The sequence below is a fragment of the Emys orbicularis genome, chromosome 2 (genome assembly GCF_028017835.1).
Source record: "Emys orbicularis isolate rEmyOrb1 chromosome 2, rEmyOrb1.hap1, whole genome shotgun sequence".
NCBI classification, from domain to species: Eukaryota; Metazoa; Chordata; order Testudines; family Emydidae; genus Emys; species Emys orbicularis.
In genome coordinates this window covers 258,229,312-258,253,615 of record NC_088684.1, presented here as the reverse complement: position 1 = coordinate 258,253,615, position 24,304 = coordinate 258,229,312, and the positions used below count along the sequence as shown (strand labels likewise).

The following is a 24,304-nucleotide window of genomic DNA, read 5'->3' as shown; positions in this document are numbered from 1 at the left end:
ATAGTGATTAATTGCACTTTTAATCGCACTGTTAAACAATAGAATACCAATTGAAATTAATTAAATATTTTGTGATGTTTTTCTACATTTTCAAATATATTGATTTCAATTACAACACAGAATACAAGGTGTACAGTGTTCACTTTATATTATTATTTTTATTACAAATATTTGCACTGTAAAAATGATAAAAGAAATTGTATTTTTCAATTCACCTCATACAAGCATTGTTAGTGCAATCTCATTATCGTGAGAGTGCAACTTACAAATGTAGAATTTTTTGGGGGTTACATAACTGCACTCAAAAAACCAAAAACAATGTAAAACTTTAGCGCCTACAAGGCCACTCAGTCCTACTTGTTCAGTCAATCACTAAGACAAACAAGTTTGTTTACATAATGCTGCCCGCTTCTTATTTATAATGTCACCTGAAAGGCACTGTTGTAGCTGGGGTAGCAAGGTATTTACGTGCCAGATATGCTAAACATTCATATGCCTCTTCCTGCTTTGGCCACCATTCCAGAGGACATGCTTCCATGCTGATGATGCTCATTAAAAAAAAAAAATGTGTTAATTAAATTTGTGACTGACCTCCTTGGGGGAGAATAGTATGTCTCCTTCTCTGTTTTACTCGCATTCTGCCATACATTTCATGTTATAGCAATCTCAGATGATGACCCAGCACAAGTTGTTTGTTTTAAGAACATTTTCACTTCAGATTTGACAAAACGCAAAGAAGGTACCAATGTGAGATTTTTAAAGATAGCTACAGCATTCGACCCAAGGTTTAAGAATCTGAAGTGCCTTCCAAAATCTGAAAGGGATGAGGTGTGGAGCATGCTTTCAGAAGTCTTAAAAGAGCAACACTCCAATGCAGAAACTACAGAACTGAACCACCAAAAAAGAAAATCAACCTTCTGCTGGTGGCATCTGACTCAGATGATGAAAATGAACATGCGTTGATCCGCACTGTTTTGGATCGTTATCAAGCAGAATCTGTCATCAGCATGGACACATGTCCTTTGGAAGGGTGGTTGAAGCATAAAGGGGCATATGAATCTTTAGCTACAACAGTATGAACACCTGTTGCAAATGTAAACAACTTGTTTGTCTGAGTGACTGGCTGAACAAGAAGTAGGACTGAGTGGACTTGTAGGCTCTAAAGTTTTACATTGTTTTGGTTTTTGAGTGCAGTTATTTTTTGTATATAATTCTACATTTGTAAGTTCATCTTTCATGATAAAGAGATTGAAAATATTTGTAATAAAAATTGTAATAAAAATATAAGCGAGTGCCGTACACTTTGTACTCTGTGTGGTAACTGAAATCAATATATTTGAAAATGTAGAAAACATCCAAGAATATTTAAATAAATGGTAATCTATTATTTTTTAACAGTGTGATTAATCACACGATTAATCATGATTACTTTTTTTAATCATGTGATTCATCGCGATTAATTTTTTTAATCGCTTGACAGCCCTAATAACAATCTGCATGGAACTTGGGTAGAAGAACACAGGTTGCAGGAGGGTACCAGGAAATAAGTCTGCATGTCAATGGCTTAAGTGCTAGTAGTAGTTAAAGCACTTCTGTAAAGAGTTATTTTAATGAAGAACCACTTTAATTTTAGACACATGGCATCTGTAATTGAGTAGCTGGCCCAGTACATGAAATTGGGTTTAGTTCTCCTTTTCCACTCCAGGAGCACCCTTGTTTGGTGCAATTAGGAGGGTGGGGCTGACTCTGGGGATTACAAATGAGAGTAAAGATAGCTGAGATGAAGAGCTACAGGGAAGGGATGCCCCTGAAGGAGGGAGGGGTGAGAATTCCTTGGTTGGGCAGTGGAGCCAGTTCAGGCTGGTGAAAGTGGAAGGCAGTCAGGGGGTCACCTACAACCTTTGCCAGGCCAGAGAGGGCTGAGATCAGTGGAGGAAGAAAAATGGAGGGGTGAGCTGGCTGTTGTCTTCAGGCAAGAGCTGGAATCCTACCCCAGAAGGAAGCAGGGCAGAGAAATACCCCAGCTAGGGGGGCTAGGGAGAGGCGTGGTGAGAGATGCTAGCGTTGTGCTTGGTGTTGGACTGGTGGGATGAATATACCATTTGAAGTGTGCTGGGGGATTCTGGTCTATGGTAGTGAGCATTTTGGTAATAAATTAACCCTGCAGAAAGGGCTGTTTATATACTCTGAAGGCAGCACTGAATTTGTTTAAAGAATGAAGAGAGAAACTGAGGGGAGGGGCCACTTGCAGGGCTGCCCTGAGGGGGCACCTGCGAGGAGGCCAGGCATTTAGAGTCCTTTCATGTTGTTACCCAGCACCTGACATGAAACACCGTTAGGTGCAAGTTTCCGTTCTCCTTGCCCCCCTCGCAGTGCTGGAAGAGGGCAGGGAGACATGCAAGCCCACACTCGGGTTGCCAGGGGCAGCTCTCCTTCCCTGCCAATGCCCTGTGGGAAGGCGCCCTGACATCCCAGATGCCTGGCATTTTGCTGTGGCTATCTGACACCCCCCGACCACAGCGCCCCATGCTGGCAAGTGCATGGACCTCTGCCTGGGAGATACAGCCCCTCCCGAGGGGGGCTGATGCTTGCCCAGGGGAGTTGAAGCAGAGCAGGGACAGGATGCAATCACTCACTGTGACACCCAGCTCTTCTGCTGTGCAGCCCCTACTGACTTCGGGAGAGAAAGGAGGATGCTTCAGGCTGGTGGGCCGATGTCAGTGGCTGGGGGAAGGTGGCAGCACTGGGCCCCACACGCCGGAACTGGGTGGGGCGGAGCAGAGAGACCCTGTGGTTGCTATCACCGCCTCCCTCTTCTGCCTCCCTTAAATACTATGGGGTCGGCTTAGCTGCAGCGGGCGCTGCTCCCGCTCAGACTGGACGTGCAGCTGCTCCGAGCAGTCACAAGATGCGGGCAGTCATTGCCTTAATCGCTATGCTCAGCAGCCTGCTTCTCTTCGTGTGCCTCCTTTGGCTCACAGCAGACGGGTCCCTCAGCACCAGGTAGAGAGACTTGCAGCGGGGTGAATCCAAAAGAATCCGGGCGTCCAAAGCCAGCTCCAAAGTGTAGGTGGGGCAGAGTTTTGGTTTGGCTGGAAGCAGGCAGCAGCGTGGCTGATATTGATACCTGGCTGGAAGGTGGGCTCCATGCCTGGAGGAGGTGGGATTCCAGAGATCAGATACTCTAGCCTCTGAAATGCAGCTGGAAAATAAGGAGTGTGACTTTATAATCCCCTTTAGACACTAGACACAAACAACAGCAGAACAGCGTTCGCTCGGCTTTTCCTGATCTATTTTGGCTCGGAGGCTTTGCAGTGTATTAATGATTCATGGAGAGGGAACGGTTCACGCATGGTAACGTTTCATTACAGTGTTTGACAACTTTATTTTCCTTCTTGCTTACTAGGAGCTGGGAGAAGGAGGCCAAATCAGCTACTGATGTCACACCTAAAGGGTTGAGAAAACTCAGGTCCCCTTTAACATCTGTCCAGCTTGCTACTCAAACCGAGAACAGGTACAGGCTATTTATTTCTTATTTAGTATTCATATTATTTATGATTGTGGTATTAATGCTCTATACAGCAAGAATTCACTATAGTTACCATTTGCTTTTATAAAGCCTTGATCAAAAGATATGTTTAAAGCATATTAGAACAAGAAAATTGGCTTGCAGTGTAATAAAAGGACTACTCCATACTGGGTATCATCAAATGTCAATCTGTGGCTGGTTTTGTGTAGCAAAGCAAAGAGTGCTTTATAATTTGCTCTGAGCATTTTTTTTCCTTTTCTTCAAAAATGTGGGTCTGTCTGTCATTTAATTTTTTTAAAAATTCATCTTCACATACTTTGTTCATAATGTGGATTTCTCCTTTAAAATACATAAGCTTAGAGCCAGATTCTGAAATCCCTTACCCACACTGAGTAGCATCTTCTTCCATATGTAGTCTCATGGTTTAGTCCCAAGTGCCATGCTCTTTCTGAATCATTTTGTGGATCCTTGTTATCATGCCCATTAATTTATATCACAATGTTTAATAAGGGTATAGTCAATAAAATAAGCTGTGGGGGAAAAAAGTCTTTTTATAAGTGCAGGGCTTGAATGTTTATAACCAAGAACCATATTTTGCCACTCAATGTTATTCCAGATTGCTCACAGCATAAGGTACTACTCACCATGGGTAAGTGTAGAAGACTTCATATATTAGTCATTCAAAAGCTGCTGCTATCTGGAATTTTTTCTCCACTATTTATTTTACTTAAGTTAGCCATATTAACATTACAGCTGTTCTAATTAGCATATATATATCAACAGATACGGTGACCAAAGAGCCACACAATGATTTAGAGAGAGTTTAGCAATTGGCTTTTAAGCTTGACTTGTGAAATTTTGGCCCCATTCAAGTCAGTGGCAAAACTCCCATAGACTTCAGTGGGGCCAGGATTTCACCCAAAGAGTCTAACTGAAATTTTTGGTTCAAACTACAAATGCTTTCCCTCCAGTCAATACAAATGGAGATAGTCCTACTATTCATTCTAACTGTGTAAATGTGGACAATTCAATATTTCTTACTGTGACGCTCTGTACCTCAGGGGAACACCCTACACCCCCATGTTCATCTTTATAAAATGATTGTGTGGCATCCGATGCAAAGTTTGTCTTGTTGGGTGTCTTTGGAAGGCTCATAATGCATTGAGCATGGTTGTTATAGTGATGTTATAGTAATTGTTACAGCAATGTTATAGTAAGGTTATAGGTTATAATTTCATGTATATAGTTATGAGGCTGAAAATGTATCCTCATGGCTTAAAGCAAGCCCATGCAAAAACTCTCCAAGAACAGAGAGGCAGTTCACACCTCATCAGGGCATGGATGGGACAAACCCAGCTCAGCCTCACAGGAACAATGGACACTGGCTTAGGCAGCAACAAAAGAATCTGTTGGACACCAGAGGGAGTCACCCCCTTCCTTTGGGCAGTTTGGGACTGCGATGACGTAATGCTCACCTGACTCTGATGGGGGGAGGGGGCAAAGCCATGAGGGAAGAAAGGACATGATAAAAGGGAGAGACATTTTGCCATGCTCTCTCTCCCTTCCACCTACATCTACAGACACCACTACCACCAAGCGACTGAAATGCTGTTCAAAGGGGAGAGCCCAGAGGTGAAAATAAGCCAGTCCGATCCGGTACAGCGTACCGGCAAGAGCCAGTACACCGTGCCAGACCGCACTGGCTTCCGCGGTGGGGATGCGCGGGGAGCCCAGAGCCCTTTAAATCCTGCCCGCAGCTCCGGTAGCCGGGCTGGGGCCGGGATTTAAGGGCTCGGAGCTCCCTGCCGCTGCGGGGAGCCCAGAGCCCTTTAAATCCCACCCGCAGCTCTGGCAGCTGGGCTGGGCTTTAAAGGGCTCGGGGCTCCCCGCAGCCGCGGGAGCTCCGGGCCCTTTAAAGCCAAACCTGAGCCCGGCTGCCGGGCTGGGGCCGGGATTTAAAGGGCCCGGAGCTCCTGCCGCTGCGGGGAGCCCCGAGCCCTTTAAATCCCCCCTGCAGCTCCGGCAGCCGGAGCTGTGGGGGAGATTTAAAGGGCCTGGAGCTCCGCAGCGGCCGGAGCCCCGGGGGCTCCCAGCCACCTCTGCAGCTGGGAGCCCCGGGTTGATTTAAAGGCCCTGGGGCTCCCAGCCACAGCCGGTGCCCCAGGGCCTTTAAATCTTGAGAGGCCCCGCCTCTTCCGGTTGAGATCACGCCTCTTCCGGATGAGGCCACACACCCCTCAGGACTCCGGCAGTACCGGTAAGTCCTGTAAATTACTTTCCCCCCTGGGAGAGCCTGACTGAAAAGCCAGCCTGTGGTGAGAAGCATCTAAGTTTTAAGGACATTGAAAGTGTTAAGATCAGCTTAGAATGCGTTTTGCTTTTATTTCATTTGACCAAACCTGACTTGTTATGCTTTGACTTATAATCACTTAAATCTACCTTTATAGTTAATAAATCTGTTTGTTTACTCTACCTGGAGCAGTGCGTTTGGTTTGTATTGAGAGAACAAGCCTGGTACATATACATTTCTTTGTTAAATTGACTAACTTTTATATAAGCTTGCAGTGTACAGCGGGCATACTGGACACTGCAAGACAGAGGTTCCCAGGGTTGTGTCTGGGACTGGAGATATTGGCTAGTGTTATTCGCTTGCAAGTAGCTGGGAGCAGCTTACATACCAGAGGCTGTGGGGGTTCTCACAGCAGAGTAAGGCTGGCTCCCAGAGTCAAGGATTGGAGAGGCCTAGATAACACCAGAGGGGAACGTCACAGTGGTGCAGCGAGCTTTTGTTGCTGTACGGCTTGTTACTCCAAGTGAAGTTCACACTTTAAGCACTGATATTTGTGACTTTAAGCGAGTCAGAAGTGCAGTGGCTAAGAACAGTCAGGAGGAGGTCACAGTTTTGTTATTTTCTGTTTGCTTATTTCGGGAAAGGAAAGTAAGAACAGGAAAGCAGGAAAATGAGTGAAAGCAGTGAAGCAATTGCAAAGTTGGAGCTTTTTAGGTTTCAGTCTGCAGAAAAGGAGAGGGAGCACCAGAGATTACTACAGCTGAAAGAACTGGAGATAAAAGAAAAAGAGGCAACCAGGGAGAAAGCTGCACACAGGAAGGAATGGGGGTGTAATGCCTGCCAAGGAGAGAATTGTCCAGGTTGTTAGCTGCCAACAGGTCGCAGCTGAACCAGAAGCAAAACAGGCTCTAGGGAGTATAGAGCAATGTGTCCCAGAGGAGAGCCCAGAGAAGGGGCAGGGGATCTCAGAAACCACTGAGGTGGATGAGGTTTCCTATGACACTGTAACACAGGGAAGCAGTGTGCTTCCAAGTATGGGAGGGGCTGAGACTAGCTCCTTCCCAGCAGAAGGCAACATGCCCTCAGGCGCAGGGGCAGGAGAGGTGTTGCCTGTAATTAAGGAAACTCTCCCAGTTGTTAGCTGGCAGAGCTTTGCAGCTGAACAAAAGACAGAACCCTTCCTAGAGAACACAGAGAAATGTGTCTTGGGGGGCGGAGGAGGAAACTGGGGAAGGAATAGTGGGGGTACAGGAATGTCTCCTCACTAGTCACTTAGGGCAGGATGCCCAGGACACTAGGAGGATGGCTGGATCAGCATCTGTGCACCCAGGCACTCCGCCGGTGACCCAGGTTTTGAGAAGGAACTGTGTAACTGACCTCCCAGAGGGGAGCAGTCACACAGCTGACTTCTCGGGGACAGAGAGAGGGGTGATGGAGGGTACCCCAATCCAGGTCCCAATTTTTCAGGATGCTATTCCTGATAAGTTTTTGGAAAGTAACGGTGTCTTTTTACATCAAGATGCAGCTCCAACGCCTCTAACAGCAGAGGAGTTGAGACCAGGAAATTGCCAGGCAGTAGTCTGCCAGAATACAGATGACCCAACTCATGGGGGGGAGAGGGGGGTGCTTTCCCCCAGGCTGGTGAGACACAGAGAGCAGTTATGGGAAAGCTGCTGGGAAAGGGTGAATCTGATCAAAGGGTAAACACACCCAGCCCAGAGAGCACAGATCACCGCCCTCTAGGGGGCAGTGAAAGGGGAACACACAGGGTAACCCCAAAAGGGAAGCTGGATTTTCTACATATGTACAGTCCTGAGGTTGGGAGACCGCTCCCCAAAGGGCCAGCCAGTGTGCAGGATCCCCCTGAACACCTATCTTGCCAGACCCTGAGGCACCAAAATTCCAGAAACATGATTAAATTAAGAGCCCACACAGAGGGAACACTGGAGGGAAAGAAAAGCCAGTGACTGATTACATGGGAGAGAGAGAGTCTAAGGACACCATGGGTAACGAACAAACTAACCTCAAACTACACTATCTGAACAGAGGGTGTGGTCAGGGCCGGTGCAACCACTAGGTGAACTAGGCGGCCACCTAGGGCGCCTAGTGGTTGAGGGCGCCTAAAAGCCCGCTCAGGCGAGGAGGTGGAGTGGAGGTGAGCTGGGGCGGGGGGGAGCTGGGAGGGCCGCCTGCAGTAACGGGGGTGAGGCGGCGCACAGGGGAACTGCTCCCCGCCCCAGATCACCTCCACTCTGCCTCCTCCGCTGAGCACGCAGCCCCCGCTCTAATTCTCCTCCAATCGGCGCCGCAAGCCTGGGAGGGGAGGAGAATTAGAGCGGCGCCGGCGTGCTCAGCGGAGGAGGCGGAGCGGAGGTGAGCTGGGGCGGGCTCCCCGGGCGGGGTTAGCTTCTGCGGAGGGGGGCTACCTGGGCGGGAGGGGTGGCGGGCGGGGTTAGCTGCTGTAGAGGGGGGCTCCCCGGGCGGGGTTAGCTGCAGGAGGAGTAGTTGCTGCGGGGGGTGGCGGGGTTAGCTGCCGCGGGGGGGGGGGGGGGGCTCCTCTGGTGGGGTGTGTGGGCGTGGTTAGCTGCTACGGGGGGTCAGGGGGCGGGATTAGCTGGGGGGGGGGGGCACACCGGCCCTGGGTGTGGTATCATAAAGATGCTTGTAAATGCACATCTGTGATAAAAATTTTGGTACTAATATTAAGTTTTGGGGATAAGAATTTTGACACGGATGTTAAACCTTATGATAATGCTATTTTTCAATTAAATACCTGTAAATAGGTTTAAAGCTTATCACAGCAGAGAAACCATAAAAAAAAACCAAAACTTGCTTTGCTGTGTGTGACTGAGGAAACTGAGGCACACTGCCCCATGACCTTAATGGCTGGATGCCAAGAGAACTATAACAACAAATGACACCCCCCCCACCCCCCCGAATTTAGGTGTTCCAAATGTCTTAGGTTTTTTAAAGTTTAGATGCAACAAAACATGTAACGTTAACATGTGGAGCATTTGGTCAGTCTGTGTGAACTCCTTTTGTGTTCTTGTCATCTGTTTCCCTTTTCTGTGTTCTTTCCCTCTCTGTCTGCTTTCTCATTCCTTCCTGCTCTCAATTACTAGTAAGTGGCTTCTCAGCATGTACTCTGTTCTGTTGAGGTTTATGTATTTGTTGCTTCTATCTCTTCTCCACTTTATGTGTTTTGTTTTTTCTTTTTCTTTTCCCCCCCTCTTAACTCCTTATGTTGCTTTCTTCCTCCTCCCCACTAGTTTCTGTGTTGTGCTTTCCTGCCACTCAGCTCTGTGTGCTAAACAATGGAGTCACGTTGAATTGGAAGTGCTGGCAGACTCAGAGTGCTTCAGCGAATGGGAGTCTAGTCAATTTTAACCTGCTATTAGCACAGTCACAATCAGAGCAAAGAAATAGAGGGGACAGGAGACATCTGGGAAGACCAGTGACAGGTTTTTAATCTCAGTTGTAAGGCAAGTGTTGATGGGGTGTTGCCGGCTATCCCCCAGATAGAGTCAGATCATTGTTAGGGACCTCATGGATGGTGGATGCAGCCAACTGGTGTTCCTAGAGGGCCATGATGATGGAGTTCTTCTAAAAACAAATATTATGGCCTCTCCCCCAAGTGGCATGTGTCTCTTTCCTAGGCATACCTCTGGAGAACTCCTCCCCAGAAGTCTGGCAGCAAGGTCCAAAAGGCAACCAACCTAAAGTATTCAATCAAACCCCAAAAACAGAACGTGACCTCTCCCTGGGGTTTGTTCCTTGCCCATACTCCTGCTGGGAATCCAGACTCTTCGCAGAAATGCAGCAGGCACAGCCCAAAGCAGCCATGCAGATTCTCACTGTCTCTAGGGGAAATTCACAACAACCGTCTTTGCAGTACAGGCCCTGGAGACTCCCCTCCTCAGTTTTAAAGGGACAGTTTACTCTGTTACTGTGGACTCACCTTCCCACCCCACTTTCTACAGGAGTATAGAACAGGGGTGGCCAAACTGTGGCTCGTGAGCCACATGTGGCTCTATTACCATTTAAGTGCGGGTCGTGGTGCCCTCCACATCTGCCCCCTCCACACCCCCCCCCCGTTCTCCACCTACCGGGGGAGTGGGGGAGCTCGTGCAGCAGGGTGGTGGGGTAGGGGCTTCTGTCCAGCAGGGATAGGGGGGTCTCAGGGCTTCTGCCCATTGGGGCGCACCTGCTGGGGCTTCAGCAGGAGCAGGGCTGAAGCCCTGAGTCCTGGCAGGTACCTCCCACGGGGCTGAAGCTCCAAGCCCCAGCTGGCACGCCCCAGCTCTCAAACTTCTGAAGATTGTCATATGCGGCTCAGAGGGTCAGTAAGTTTTGGCCACCCCTGCTATAGAAGGTAGATATGGAAAAGACCTATTAGATCACTTAGTCAATCTCCCTAAAAAATGCAGACTTATTCCCTACAGGACATTTTCTAGTGCTTTGCCTGGTCTAGTTTTTCCAGTCTCAAGCAATGGGGATTCTGCCACTTCTCTTGAGAGATTATTTCAGAGCCTAATACATCTCACTGTTAGCAGAACATCCGGGAAATCTTCCCTACGATTCTCCATTATTAAAGTAATCATTCCATTGCTATTAGTCAGACATCTCTTTCCCACGCCCACTGACTCACACCAACCTCTTCCCTTCTTGGTAGCAGGAACCTTGCTTTAAAGACCAACTAGAATAAGAAGCAGATAAATAAGATCAGCCCATGCCGGTGGAGGGGAAGACAGCTTTCTCAAAACACAACTAATGCAGAGATTTAGGTTAATAGAAATGATGACGGGGCAGCAAAGAGCTGGCCAGCCACCACTCTCTACGTGGCACCAATTTTAAAGCACCTCTTAATATTTTCTTTGTCTTGAGCATCATTATCTTTTCAACAGAAAAGTCTATTTTGTAACAAACATGACCTGCGTTGTTGGGTTGGTCGGATAATTGGCGAAGGTGTTAGAAGAGCTGTGAGTAAGCAGGGAGAAAGGAGATGTTTGCAGTGAGGATAAGTTAGAATTAATTAATACATCATATCACAGCCTTTTTTCCTCCATTTTTTTTCTTCTACAATAGCAGATCGTTTTGCAGGGCTAGGGAATAAATAACTATATCGTGATAATAATGAACTATGCTATAGAGTCCAATACATTCTTTCTTCTGTTAAAATATTGTATCAGTGGGGTGGAGGGTGGGATAAGCTGATTACCAAGGTTATGAATCGTAACCTAGTAATACAAATAATAAACTGCAGTTTAGATTAGCAGAGCTGCCACCTTTGCTGACTAATTTTGCTGCTGTCTTAATGTTTTGTAACTTCCCTCCTCAATGATATGTGCAGACACACTTGAGAAGTGTATTTCCAGGACATACCTAGTGTATCTGCTATGTCTAAATGAATAGAAGTTCTATTGTAAGCTACTGCCAGGACACATTTATGTTCTGACACCAACGAGGGGTTTCTCAGCCTCTTCCAGTCCACTTAGCCAAAGTGAAATTGTTGTTGTCTGTCATTCTGTCGAGTGTGTATTGTTCTAATACCATTTCAGTATTATCACCTTATTATATTCTCTTCACTAGTCTAGTAGACTGTGAATATTGTTTGCCATGTTCTCTGACTAGTTTATGGATTTTATAAAGAAAAAATATTGATACTAAATATGACACTGGTTCAATGCAACAGAAGGACTACCAAATAATTTCAAAGTGCCATTGAGTTAAAGGATATTTAGGACCTGCTGTAACATTATTTATCCAAGCTAAAGTTTCTTGGGAATTTTGCCGGAGTAAGGAGTGAAAGATCAGCCTTTTACACAGTTACCATTATTAATATTATAAGGCAAATAGTTGCTCCTGTGGTTTGATAAAGTAGTTTTTACAGTCCATTTCACAAAGCATTTAGATTGTGTATTGCCTTATTAATCAAAGTGTCATGAACCTTAAAAACGTCAATGTATTCTCATTATCTAATTCACTTAAATTGGTGGCAGAGTTAACAATTTAATAACACCCTTACTATGGAAGAGTGGAATATTGGTTTCTAATAACCCAACTAACACACTGTGAAAGATTCAAAATTAAATGTGTCTACTAGGGAGAAGATAAGACACAAGAATATTCACAAATGGGCTGCCAGTTTTCGGTAGCCAAATCTGGTAGAAAGAGGTACATATACAATAGTATGAAGACAAAGGCACCTGAGAGACTAAGGGAGTTAGTCAGCTGGTGAGTATCTCAGGGGCACTTCTGTCTTATTGCTATTGATTTAATTTAGGGGAATAAATAACTATATATAGTTAATAATTCTCTATGCTATACAGACCTGGGCGGGGGAGAGACTGGGAACATGCCGTCGAGTTTGGTAGGACACTGGGCTGGTTTTCTGTGTTTGGTGTATGTGAAATCTAGGCTTGGTTGCTGGCTGACTGACTGAGCTAGGTTGCCCTGCAGTTAGGTGGGTAAGCATCTGATTTCAAGTAGGACTGTTTGAAGTGAGAGCAGTGGAGTTTTTTGGATAGGCCACTGATCAGCGGGGGCTGAGTGAGAAGGGGTGAGTGACCCATTCCAGCTGTGTGTAGGGCCCAGGCCTTAAAAAGCACAGATGTTGCCAGTCACTGATAAGATGAAGGCAGATGGGAGACTAAAGGAGTTAGCCAGCTGAGCTCACCAGCAGATGGAGAGAGTGTGGGTAGGTGGGTTTGTTTTCTCCCCTTTAACTTGCTGGTACTCTACAAGGGAGAACCCACAATGGGAGGAAATTGCACATTGCCAATGCCACTGCTAGCTAGCTATTTCTCTGCCTGCACCTGTGGGGGACCTGGTCAGATAGGTGTTATGACTCTGGTAACTTGCTGGGAATGTGGCCTGTATGTACCTGTCAAAGAAAGTCAGACAGGAAGAACCAGGTGGTGTGAGTGGTGTCTGTTTATTCCCCATACTCCTTGCATTTTGGGGAAGAAATGTGAAGGAGTGGAAGTATTAGTACATAAGATACATTATGACTTAAATGGCATCACAGAGACTTGGTGGGAGAAATCTCATGACTGGAATACTGGTATGGAGGAGTACAGTTTGTTCAAGGAGGACAGAAAGGGAAAAAAGGGAGGAGATATTGTGTGTACATCAAGCATATATGTGCTCATTCTAAGGTTCAGAAGGAGGTAAGAGGCAGACCAGTGGAAAATCTCTGAGTGAAGATAAAAGTGGAGGAAAAACAAAGGTCTACTACAGACCACCAAACCAAGAGGAAGAGGTGGATGAAGCATTTCTAGATAACAGAAATCCAAAACACATGACCTGTTGTAATGAGGGGCTTTAACTACCCAGATATCTGTTGGCAAAGTAATACGGCAAAACACAAAATGTCCAGTAAGTTCTTGGAATGTATTGGGGACAACTTCTTGTTTCAGAAGGTAGAGGAAGTAACCACGAAGGCAGCCATTTTAGGCTTGTTTTTGTCCAACAGGGAGGAATAGTTTGTGAATCTGAAGGTGGAAGGCAACTTGCTTGAAACTGATCATGCTTAAGTGGGACCAAATAGGGCCAAGGCCCTCGTGCTGGCTCTCTGTATAGAGCTGAAGTTCACTCCTTGAAAGAACATCAGTTCTTGCATAGTGATGTGTTAATGTTATGATGGGATGTGCCTCAGATGGTCAGTCTACCTGAAATAATGCCATGTCAGATCAGCTTTCTGACTGGCTCTTCCTGGCAGGGGGTGATTTCTTCTTGCCAGGAAACCTAGCAGGCCAGCTTTCAGAACTTGTTTGAACAGGTTTCAAACAAGCATTTGAGTACTAGCTACAAGCCAATGGCAGTGTATCAACTTTGACTTTGAACCAGCCTTACTTTATGTGGAAACCAACTAATGCAAAGTATGACCAGTTATTACCATTGGCTTTTGTGTATCTCTGAAAAACCACTGTCAGCAGGTGACGAGGAGGGTCTCGTATATAAGATCAGCAGTAAAAAGGAACAGCTGCTGTTGGATCCTCTGTGGCTGTGTGTGTTTTTCTGTTTTCTGTATTTGGAGATCACTTTTGTCCTGTTTTGAACTCCGAGGCTGCTGTGGATAATGCTTTATGTGCCGGTGGATACAAACAGTCGGTATATAACAGACATGGGCCTGATTAGGCTGATCAGACTTAAGCTCCATGTACATAAATGGAAAAGGTTCTGATTTACACCGGCTTAACTGAAATGACAAGTGGCACCTACGTCTTCAGTTCTCCTTGGCTGACTTGTGAGGATGTCTGCCTAAAAAGTGCTCCCTTACAGAGGTAGAGTAACCACTCAGGGCAAGTCTACGCTGCAGCCAGGGGTATAATTTCCAGCTCAGGTAGACATGCCTGCACTAGCTTTGATCAAGCTAGTGTGCTAAAAAGAGCAGTGTGGCCATGGCTACATAGGTGGTGGCATTAGCTAGCCTGCCTGAGTACAACCCTGCCTGACCCCCTAGCTACCTACATGAGTAGCTAGCCCAAGCTACCGCCTGTGCTGACATGGCCACACTACTAATTTTAGTGCACTAGTTTGTGCAGAGCTAGCTCATGTATGTCTACTCAAGCTGGGGACTACATCTCCCAGTTGAAATGTATGTTCCCCTTCATTCTTTCTGGAGAAGCAGCTTTTTCCTCCTCCTAACACTTGTGACTGTGTTCTTTCATGTTGATAGCATCCACACAAGTAGATGAATCACAAGGTTTTATTGAATATTCCAAGATCTGTCCTTAGCACAGTTCCTTTTCACTCTTTCATCCAGTCCCATATCTCTGGTTATAAGCAATGACCGTTTGCACCAGTAGCATGCATTTGGCTGATAATATTATTTCTCTTTTTAAGATGGTTTTTATATAATTAATCGTAGACTGTGTTCCCATTTGTACTTTGAACTGCTGCAGTATAAGAATAATTTTTAGCAACCACAGCAGTAACAGGAACAACAGAAACAAAAGAGAGGAACAGTGCATCAGTATATTTCACTTATTTTTTCTGCGGTGTCATTCCGGTTGTGTTTTGAAAGAAATATCTACATCTATAAATCTGGGCTAACCAAAAGCTGCTTAAGCACATGTGTGCAGAGCTCTTATGAGAGCCAGGACAAAGGGACCTCATTTAGTAAACCTCGTAAACGTGTGTGTGAACTGTATTGACAGAACGTTTATTATTAATTATATACATGCTGTACTGAGTTCGGTGCCCTGAAAAGCTGCTGCCCTTATATTTGTATGCCACTCTTCCAAAAGAAGTATTAACATAAGAAACCATATCCAAAATCAGCCACTGAGCTGATAACAAGTAATACCAGCTGTTGTTGTCTGTCTCTTGGATGTCCTGTATAGCTGAAAAAACAAAGAGCTAGATTGTGGCATTTTACCACAGCCCCCAATAAAGTGTGTGCAGAGCTGCAGCTCCCTAAGGAGAACCCTAGATGCACTCCTAGGGGAACCCCCTCGCAGGGCCAGTGCTACCATTAAGGTGAACTAGGCGATTGCCTAGGGCGCCAAGATTTGGGGGTGCCAAAAAGCAGTGCCCCCAATTTTTTTTTTTTAATAGCGTTCCTCCCCGAGCGCGCAGTCGCCGCTCCACTTCTCCTGCCTCCCAGGCTTGCAGCACCAATCAGCTGTTTGGCGCCACAAGCCTGGGAGGAGAATTAGAGCGGGGGCGGCGTGCTCGGGGAGGAGGTGGAGCAGAGGTGAGCTGGGGTGGGGAGGTGCCACACAGCTCCCCGGGCCGGGGGGGTGGGGAGCTGCCGCGGGGGTGCCTCAGGGCAGGGGGGGGGGAGCTGCCGCAGGGCTCCCCACCCCAGCTCACCTCTGCTACGCCCTGTCCCCGAGCACGCCGTCGCTGCTCCGCTTCTCCCACCTCTCAGGCTTGCGGCGCCAATCAGCTGTTTGGCGCTGCAAGCCTGGGAGGAGAATTAGAGCGGGGGCGGCGTGCTCGGGGAGGAGGCGGAGCAGAGGTGAGCTGGGGTGGGGAGCTGCCACATGGCTCCCCGGGGGGGGGGGGGGAGCTGCCGCGGGGGGGTGCCTCAGGGTGGAGGGGGGAGGGGGGGCGGGGAGCTGCCACAGGGCTCGGGGGGGGGGCGCAAGGTGGAAGTTTCGCCTAGGGCGCGAAACTTCCCTGCACCGGCCCTGCCCCCTCTCTGTCCAGGGGGAAGTGCAGTCTGTGACTTCCCTCTTAGGGATGCAGTATGTTCCTTCTCCCCATCACAGCCAGCCAACTCTTGGTGAGTTGTTCCTGGGGTCTCCAGGCAAATGGTTGCAATTCTGCCCAGCCCTTTTGTGCCCTGTCCTGGGGGAGGAAAGGCTCCTTACTCCCTCTCTGTCCTACTGCCTGGCCATGTAAGTGCTTGTCATAGCCTAGTACCAAAATGTTGTTACCGCTAACTTTAGTCTGTTTATTCCTGCTTAGTCAAGCAAGGGCTGGTCTGCGATTCTTACCTGAGTAAGACTTCCACTGACTCTTAAGGGAGTTCTGCCTGAATAAGAACTGCACGATCGGCCTCTGCTTCAGTATTTGTGCGCACAGAGTGGGCCAAATTCTACTTTGACATGTGGCACAGGCCTCTCAGGGACTTCATTGTGAGCCTGGTGTGCACCCAAGGACAGGATTGGGCCCTGCACATCCCTGTGATGGTGACACAGGTGCAGGAACAACATCAGCACTCCTGGTTCATCAGCCTTGAGGCAGAAATGTATGAAGCCCTTGGCATCCTAATCACTAGAATGAGTATGTATGCACTGCAGTGGCCTGGCTGCCTTGACTCTGAGAGCTGGATTGGGTTGCTCAGGAGAGCACCCGCACATAGGCAGTCATGAACGAATGACACAGCATCTGTGCACAAGCTACACACCTTTAACCATGATCTATGCAAGTATGCTCCGAGCATCAGAGCTACACAGTCTCCAGAAACAAAGACATTCTTGCACAGTGTGAGTTTTGGTGTAGGGGTGAACAAATTGTGCACTCAAAGGGCCAAATTTACAGCTAAGGATCTGGCCCACACTACCTGATTGATTGTTAAAAAGGGTGTTCATATAATTAATTCATATAGTATCAATAACCACAGAGGATACTTTCTCTGTCCAGTTGCCTATTGAGACAGGGTCTTGGCCTTTCCTGTGACAGAAGGGAACTCTTTAAGAAGTTATTATTGTTTAGGCTGGTTTTCTATGCTGGAATAGGAATATCTTCACCTAGGTCTAGCAAACATGTTTAGGATCATTAAAGGCGATAATTTAGGGTCCAGCATGCCAGAAGGTGAATTTAGAGAGTCAGACGGTTTTGAAGTGTTTGGGTACAAAAGCCTGTTAACTTAATGTTGGTCAGTTGAGTGTATGAACATGTTGGTGGGCTCCTACTGAATCGGTGAAGTGGAAGAGTGGGTGCAGAGAATGAGAAATGATGGTCAGTGGAGCAAAAAACCTCATGTCAGTGGGAAGAAAAATGTTGCAAGAGATGATAAAGAGAGGAGGATATTGTCTGATATAAAACATGGATACCAGAGAGAATTTAAGAGAGAAATAGAAGATACTGTTCTCAATCTAAGAGTACGTCTATACTGCGTTTGAAAACCCATGACAGTGAGTCTCAGAGCCCGGGTCTACAGCTATGGCACTAAAAACAGCTTGTGTAGACATTTGGGCATGGGCCAGAACTTGGGCTCTGAAGTCAGGGGTGATTTTTCAGAGCCCGAGTCTGAACGTCTGTGCAGCTGTTTTTAGTGCCATAGTGTGAGTCCGAGTCTGAAGGCCCAGGCTCTGAGATCATAGGTGCTGGAACAATTTTTATAGTGGGGGTGCTGAAAGTCATTGAATAAAACTGTAAACCGTGTATATGATGGAAACCACTTCAAGCCAGGGATGGTGCTGAATCCCCAGCACCCCTAGTTCCAGCATCTATGTCTGAGACTCACTTCATGGGTGTTAAAACGCAGTGTAGCCATACCCAAAGAGGCTTAGTAACCAACAGGTCTGCCTTCTATCAGGAACATGGGAGCAAGAGGCTTACTTAGAAGTTCGGGGGCGGGGGGAGGGGAGATAAGTTATTTAAGGTGACTAAATGTTGTTCATGTGACTACATTTTCTTTATGCATCATCTTATCCTATAAAACAAAGAGGAAAACAAGGGGCAAATACTAATCTTGGGTCACTAGATTAAAAACTAGTGACCTACAGGTGAAAGTTTCCACATCCAGTTACGTAGCCTTCCCGAGTTACCCAGTTTTCTTTGAATTGTAGGCTGTTCCTGAATATTGCATTTTAGCAACAGCTTTGGAAAACCACCCTCTGTTAAATATTTATTGTAAAAATATTTTAATCTTCAAAATGTAACGTTCAAGCTGCTTCCGAGTCCCATTTATTTTTTTAATTACATTTCTGATTTACATTGGAATTGGCACAAGGCAATTGATGGTATGAACTGAGATTATGTTAAATCAAATTTGTTGCTGGTGAGAACAACAACCACCCCTTCTGCAGAGAAACCTCACAATAGAAGTGATTCAGACTTCATGGGTAATGTTTTTCCAGAATCTGTGGCAGTTATTAATCTCATTGTCACATCAAATTAACTGTGGGGATGCTAAGAGTGGTTTCTATCTTTTGAAGATTTTCATTTTTATTTTTCTAACAGAACAACTCTCAAAAATGCAATTTACCAACTTCAACAGGCTTCAAAATGTAAGGAGATGCAGGACAACATTTGGTCTTCATCTATCAAGAAGAAAAGGTAGGTGTTTGGTTTGCTTTCTGCTATGTTTGGTTTAAATAGAAGACTAAGTGTCTGCTTGTCTTTTGCACATAATTCTCATTGACATTAATGCAAAACCATAAAACAGCAAACTGAAAATGTGCAACTAGTGTTTGGCTGATTTTTTTTTTTTCTCTTTAGCATCCACTGGATTTATTCTTGGTCTAAATTAAAGAAAACAAAAATTAGTATGTCAAGAAGATTTCTCATTCACAGTTACAAATGAGAGGGAGACTTCTATTTCTTCTTCAATCTAGGGTCTTTTAAAAAAAAAAATCACCCTGACAGAATTTGAGAAGCACATTTTTCCTTTGGGGTTTCCTTTCCTGATTAGTTCACATTCTTACAAACCAATACACAATCACAATAAGTGGATTCTCTTCAGAAAAGGTCTAGAAATGAGCTAGTATAAAAACTGAATTACCTATAGTGACTGTAATATTGCCCCCAGGAGACTAGTTGTTCCATTGTATAGACAGACACCATGGTACATTGTATAGACAGACACCAGCATCTCCTCTACTTTACAGTTTTCATCATTGACTACCACTGGTGAAACTGCACCAGTGCAGAAAAAATTTATATATACTTTCCTAGTGTAGACACTATAGACTCTGACATCAACCTGGCTCAGGTTCCTGGCCCCTATGCCCCTCTCTGTGCAGGAAATAGAGAAGTGGCCCATTTATTTTGCCCTCTCTCCACCCCTCTCCCACTCCCCATGCTATTACATACTATGAAAGCATATGCTTAAATATCTGCAAGATCATGGCTGTGGCCTTTTATTTGTACACAGAGGACAAATGACATGTAAATAAGATAAAATAATAATAAATTACACTGGTCTACAATTTTTGAGAAGTCGTCTGCTTCAGAGATAAAATGTGCTATTTATTATGTATTTTGATGTGCTGAATTCAAATATGACAATTAAAACAACTTATTGGCTACTGTTTCTAAGATATTTAAGTTTTTACATTTTATGTCTCTGTATATTGTGTAGATAGTAGAGTTTTAATCATAAATTGTAAACCTAGGTCTTTTCATGTGTTTATGGTTGCTTTACATGATAATATTTCACCTGTCCTGTTTATGTAACACTTTAAAAATCAGCAAAAGGGTTATATAAATAAAATTTATTATGAAACAAAAGGCAAAAAACTATTCTGTACATAGTTTAGTCCTATTCAGTGTCTACTCGGCGCTTCTTGGCTTGTCTCTTGTATTCATTAAATGGAGCATCTCTTGTCACTGTCCAGCAATAGTCTGCAAGCATTGATGGGCTCCATTTGCCCTGATAGCGTTTCTCCATTGTTGCAATGTCCTGGTGAAATCGCTCGCCGTGCTCGTCGCTCACTGCTCCGCAGTTCGGTGAAAAAAAATCTAGATGAGAGTGCAAAAAATGTATCTTTAGTGACATGTTGCAACCAAGGCTTTTGTATGCCTTGAGGAGGTTTTCCACCAACAACCTGTAGTTGTCTGCCTTGTTGTTTCTGAGAAAATTTATTGCCACTAACTGGAAGGCTTTCCATGCCGTCTTTTCCTTGCCACGCAGTGCATGGTCAAATGCATCATCTCGAAGAAGTTCACGAATCTGAGGACCAACAAAGACACCTTCCTTTATCTTAGCTTCACTTAACCTTGGAAATTTTCCACGGAGGTACTTGAAAGCTGCTTGTGTTTTGTCAAGGCCATTGACAAAAGTTCTTCATCAGACCCAGCTTGATGTGTAAGGGTGGTAACAAAATCTTCCTTGATTCAACAAGTGGTGGATGCTGAACACTTTTCCTCCCAGGCTCCAATGACTGTCGGAGTGGCCAATCTTTCTTGATGTAGTGGGAATCTCTTGCACGACTATCCCATTCGCAGAGAAAACAGCAGTACTTTGTGTATCCAGTCTGCAGACCAAGCAAGAGAGCAACAACCTTCAAATCGCCACAAAGCTGCCACTGATGTTGGTCATAGTTTATGCACCTCAAAAGTTGTTTCATGTTGTCATAGGTTTCCTTCATATGGACTGCATGACCAACTGGAATTGATGGCAAAACATTGCCATTATGCAGTAAAACAGCTTTACGACTCGTCTTCGATGAATCAATGAACAGTCTCCACTCATCTGGATCGTGAACGATGTTGAGGGCTGCCATCACACCATCGATGTTGTTGCAGGCTACAAGATCACCTTCCCTGAAGAAGAATGGGACAAGATCCTTTTGACAGTCACGGAACATGGAAACCCTGCCAGGAGATTCCACTGCTGTAGTCTGGAGCCCAACAGCTCTGCCTTACTCTTGGGTAGTTCCAAATCCCTGACAAGGTCATTCAGTTCACCTTGTGTTATGAGGTGTGGTTCAGAGAAGGAGGATGGGAGAAAATGTGGGTCCTGTGACATTGATGGTTCAGGACCAGAAGTTTCATCTTCTTCCTCTTCCTCGTCTGACTCAAGTGAGAATGATTCTGGTGCATCAGGAACCGGCAGTCCTTCTCCGTGGGGTACTGGGCGTATAGCTGATGGAATGTTTGGATAATGCACAGTCCACTTTTTCTTCTTTGACACACCTTTCCCAACTGGAGGCACCATGCAGAAGTAACAATTGCTGGTATGATCTGTTGGCTCTCTCCAAATCATTGGCACTGCAAAAGGCATAGATTTCCTTTTCCTGTTCAACCACTGGCGAAGATTTGTTGCACAAGTGTTGCAGCATATGTGTGGGGCCCACCTGATGTCCAATTTTGCAGCCAAAATAAAGGTGATAGGCTTTCTTAACCATAGTGGTTATACTGCGCTTTTGTGATGCAAAAGTCACTTCACCACAAACATAGCAGAGGTTATCTGCACTGTTCACACAAGTACGAGGCATCTTTGCTCACTTTGGCTAAACAGAAATGTGTCCCTTTGCAAAATCAAACACTGACAAATAAGAGAGCACGACACTGTATGATTTCTAGAGCTGATATAGGGCAATTTGTTCAGCAGAGTGATGTAAGCTTCGTTATGATTGCATCATCCATGACTTCTAGGAATAACATGATGCAATTCATATCATGTATGACGCAATACCAGCTTCAGATTGCATCATTCATTGTTTTGCCTAAAAAGCAAGTACTGTCCAAACCCAGTCATAGATTTATTCATAGATCCAGTCAAAGATGTATTTTAGTCATTTCTGGTTTAAATTGAGATCCCTTCCCTTTATAACTCACTTATCCTCCGCCATTCCCAAGTCAAGGGTCGTATATACTGACCCAATAGCATATCTTGCAAACTAGAGCCAATCAACAATTTTAAGCATCATTTTCGTTCTCAGTGACCCAGAATTAGTAAAGTTTAACTACATTTATTTCAGAAGCATTTTGGCTGTAGAGCAGTGTTATCAAACTTTGCCCAGTCAAAGGCCAGGAAATGTTTAAACTTTGCTTCACTGGAAACCACCATTAAATCAGTTTTTAAAACTTTTTTTTTTTTTTTTTTTTTGCCCCCACCCCACACTTTTGTTGTCCAAATTTTGATGCTGCTTTTTCCTGTTTTTATCAGTCTCTGTGTTTTCCCTCAGTCAAATTTTAATTCTCTTTAAAATGGTTTGATCTAGGTTTTTTTAATTCTACCTCTCCCACTAGTCAAGGCCTTTTCCCTTCTTCTGATTGAACCTCTTTTTCCCCTATCTATCTTAAACTTGAGGATTTTCTGACTTTTCAGTCTTTCCTCTACCACTTTTTTGGTCACTCTACTCCCCTGCACTTGGTCATCTCTTCCCTCCATTTCACCCGTTCCTATTGCTGCACTGGCTCTTTCTTCTCTTTAGTCACCATAGAATCATAGAACTGGAAGGTTCCTGAACTCATCTAGTCCAGTCCCCTGCACTTGTGGCAGGACTAATTACCTAGACCATTCCTGACAGGTGTTTGTCTAACATGCTCTTAAAAATCTCCAATGATGGAGATTCCACCACCTCCCTAAGCAATTTATTCCAGTGCTTAACCACCCTGACAGTTAGGAAGTTTTTCCTAATGTCCAACCTAAACTTCCCTTGCTGCAATGTAAGCCCATTGCTTCTTGTCCGATCCTCAGAGGATAAGAAGAACAATTTTTCTTCCTCCTCCTTGTATCAACCTTTTACATACTTGAAAACTGTTATCATGTCCCCTCTGTCTTGTTTTTTCCAGACTAAACAAACCCAATTTTTTTTCAATCTTCCCTCATAGGTCATGTTTTCTAGACTTTTAATAATTTTTGTCGCTCTTCTCTGGACTCTCTCCAATTTGTCTACATCCTTCCTGAAATGTGGCACCCAGAACTGGATACAATACTCCAGTTGAGGCCTAATTAGAGCAGAAGAATTACTTCTCGTGTCTTGCTTACAACACTCCTGCTAATACATCCCAGAATCATGTTTCCTTAATTTTTTTTTTTTTTTTTTTTTTTTTTTTGGCAGCAGTGTTACACTGTTGACTCCTATTTAGCCTGTGGTCCACTATGATTCCCAGATCCCTTTCTGCAGTACTCCTTCCTAGGTAGTCATTTCCCATTTTGTATGTGTGCAACTGATTGTTCCTTCCTAAGTGGAGTACTTTGCATTTGTCCTTATTGAATTCCATCCTATTTACTTCAGACCATTTCTCCAGTTTGTCCAGATCATTTTGAATTTTAATCCTATCCTCCAAATCACTTGCAACCCCTCTCAGCTTGGTATCGTCCACAAACTTTATAAGTGTACTCTGTATGCCATTATCTAAATCATTGATGAAGATATTGAACAGAATTGGACTCAGAACTGATCCCTGTCAGACCCCACTCGTTATGCCCTTCCAGCATGACTGTGAGCCACTTATAACTACTCTCTGGGAATGGGTTTCCAACCAGTTTTGCAGCCACCTTATAGTAGCGCCACCTAGGTTGCATTTCCCTAATTTATTTATGAGAAGGTCATGCGGGACAGTATCAAAAGCTTTATTAAAATCAAGATATACCACATCTACCACTTCCCCCCTATACACAAGGCTTGTTGCACTGTCAAAGAAAGCTATTAGGTTGGGTTGGCACGATTTGTTTTTGACAAATCCATGCTGACTGTTACTTATCACCTTCTTATTTTCTACATGTTTGCAAATTGATTGCTTAATTATTTGCTCCATTATCTTTCCGGGTACAGAAGTTAAGCTGACTGGTCTGTAATTCCCTGGATTGTCCTTATTTCCCTTTTTTTAGATGGGCACTATATATTTGCCCTTTTCCAGTCTTCTGGAATCTCTTCTGTCTTCCATGACTTCTCAAAGATAATCACTAATGGCTCGGATATCTCCTCAGTCAGCGCCTTAAGTATTCTAGGATGTATTTCATCCGGCCCTGGTGACTTGAAGACATCTAATTGTCCAAGTAATTTTTAACTTGTTCTTTCCCTATTTTAGCCTCTTCTGATCCTACCTCATTTTCACTGGTCTTCACTACATTAGACAGACATCCAATCACCACCAACCTTCTTGGTAAAAACCGGAACAAAGAAGTCATTAAGCACCTCTGCCATTTCCACATTGTCTGTTATTATTCCCCCCCCCCCCCCCCCACGGGCCTACCCTGTCCTTAGTCTTCCTCTTTCTTCTAATGTATTTGCAGAATGTTTTCTTGTTACCCTTTATGTCTCTAGGTAGTTTGATCTCATTTTGTGCCTTGGCCTTTCTAATTTTGTCCCTACATACTTGTGTTAGTTGTTTATATTCATCCTTTGTAA

The 24,304-nt window shown here is 44.9% G+C and overlaps 1 protein-coding gene across 1 annotated transcript in view; it reads left to right on the top strand.

The window, feature by feature from the left end:
• The first annotated feature begins 2,908 nt into the window (after positions 1-2,908).
• ST8SIA6 (ST8 alpha-N-acetyl-neuraminide alpha-2,8-sialyltransferase 6) overlaps positions 2,909-24,304 on the top strand; it is a 45,601-nt gene continuing 24,205 nt past the window's right edge. The window contains exons 1-3 of the mRNA XM_065399660.1: positions 2,909-3,003; positions 3,407-3,514; positions 18,462-18,557. Coding sequence (XP_065255732.1) covers positions 2,909-3,003; positions 3,407-3,514; positions 18,462-18,557 — 299 coding nt within the window. The remainder of the gene's footprint in view (positions 3,004-3,406; positions 3,515-18,461; positions 18,558-24,304) is intronic.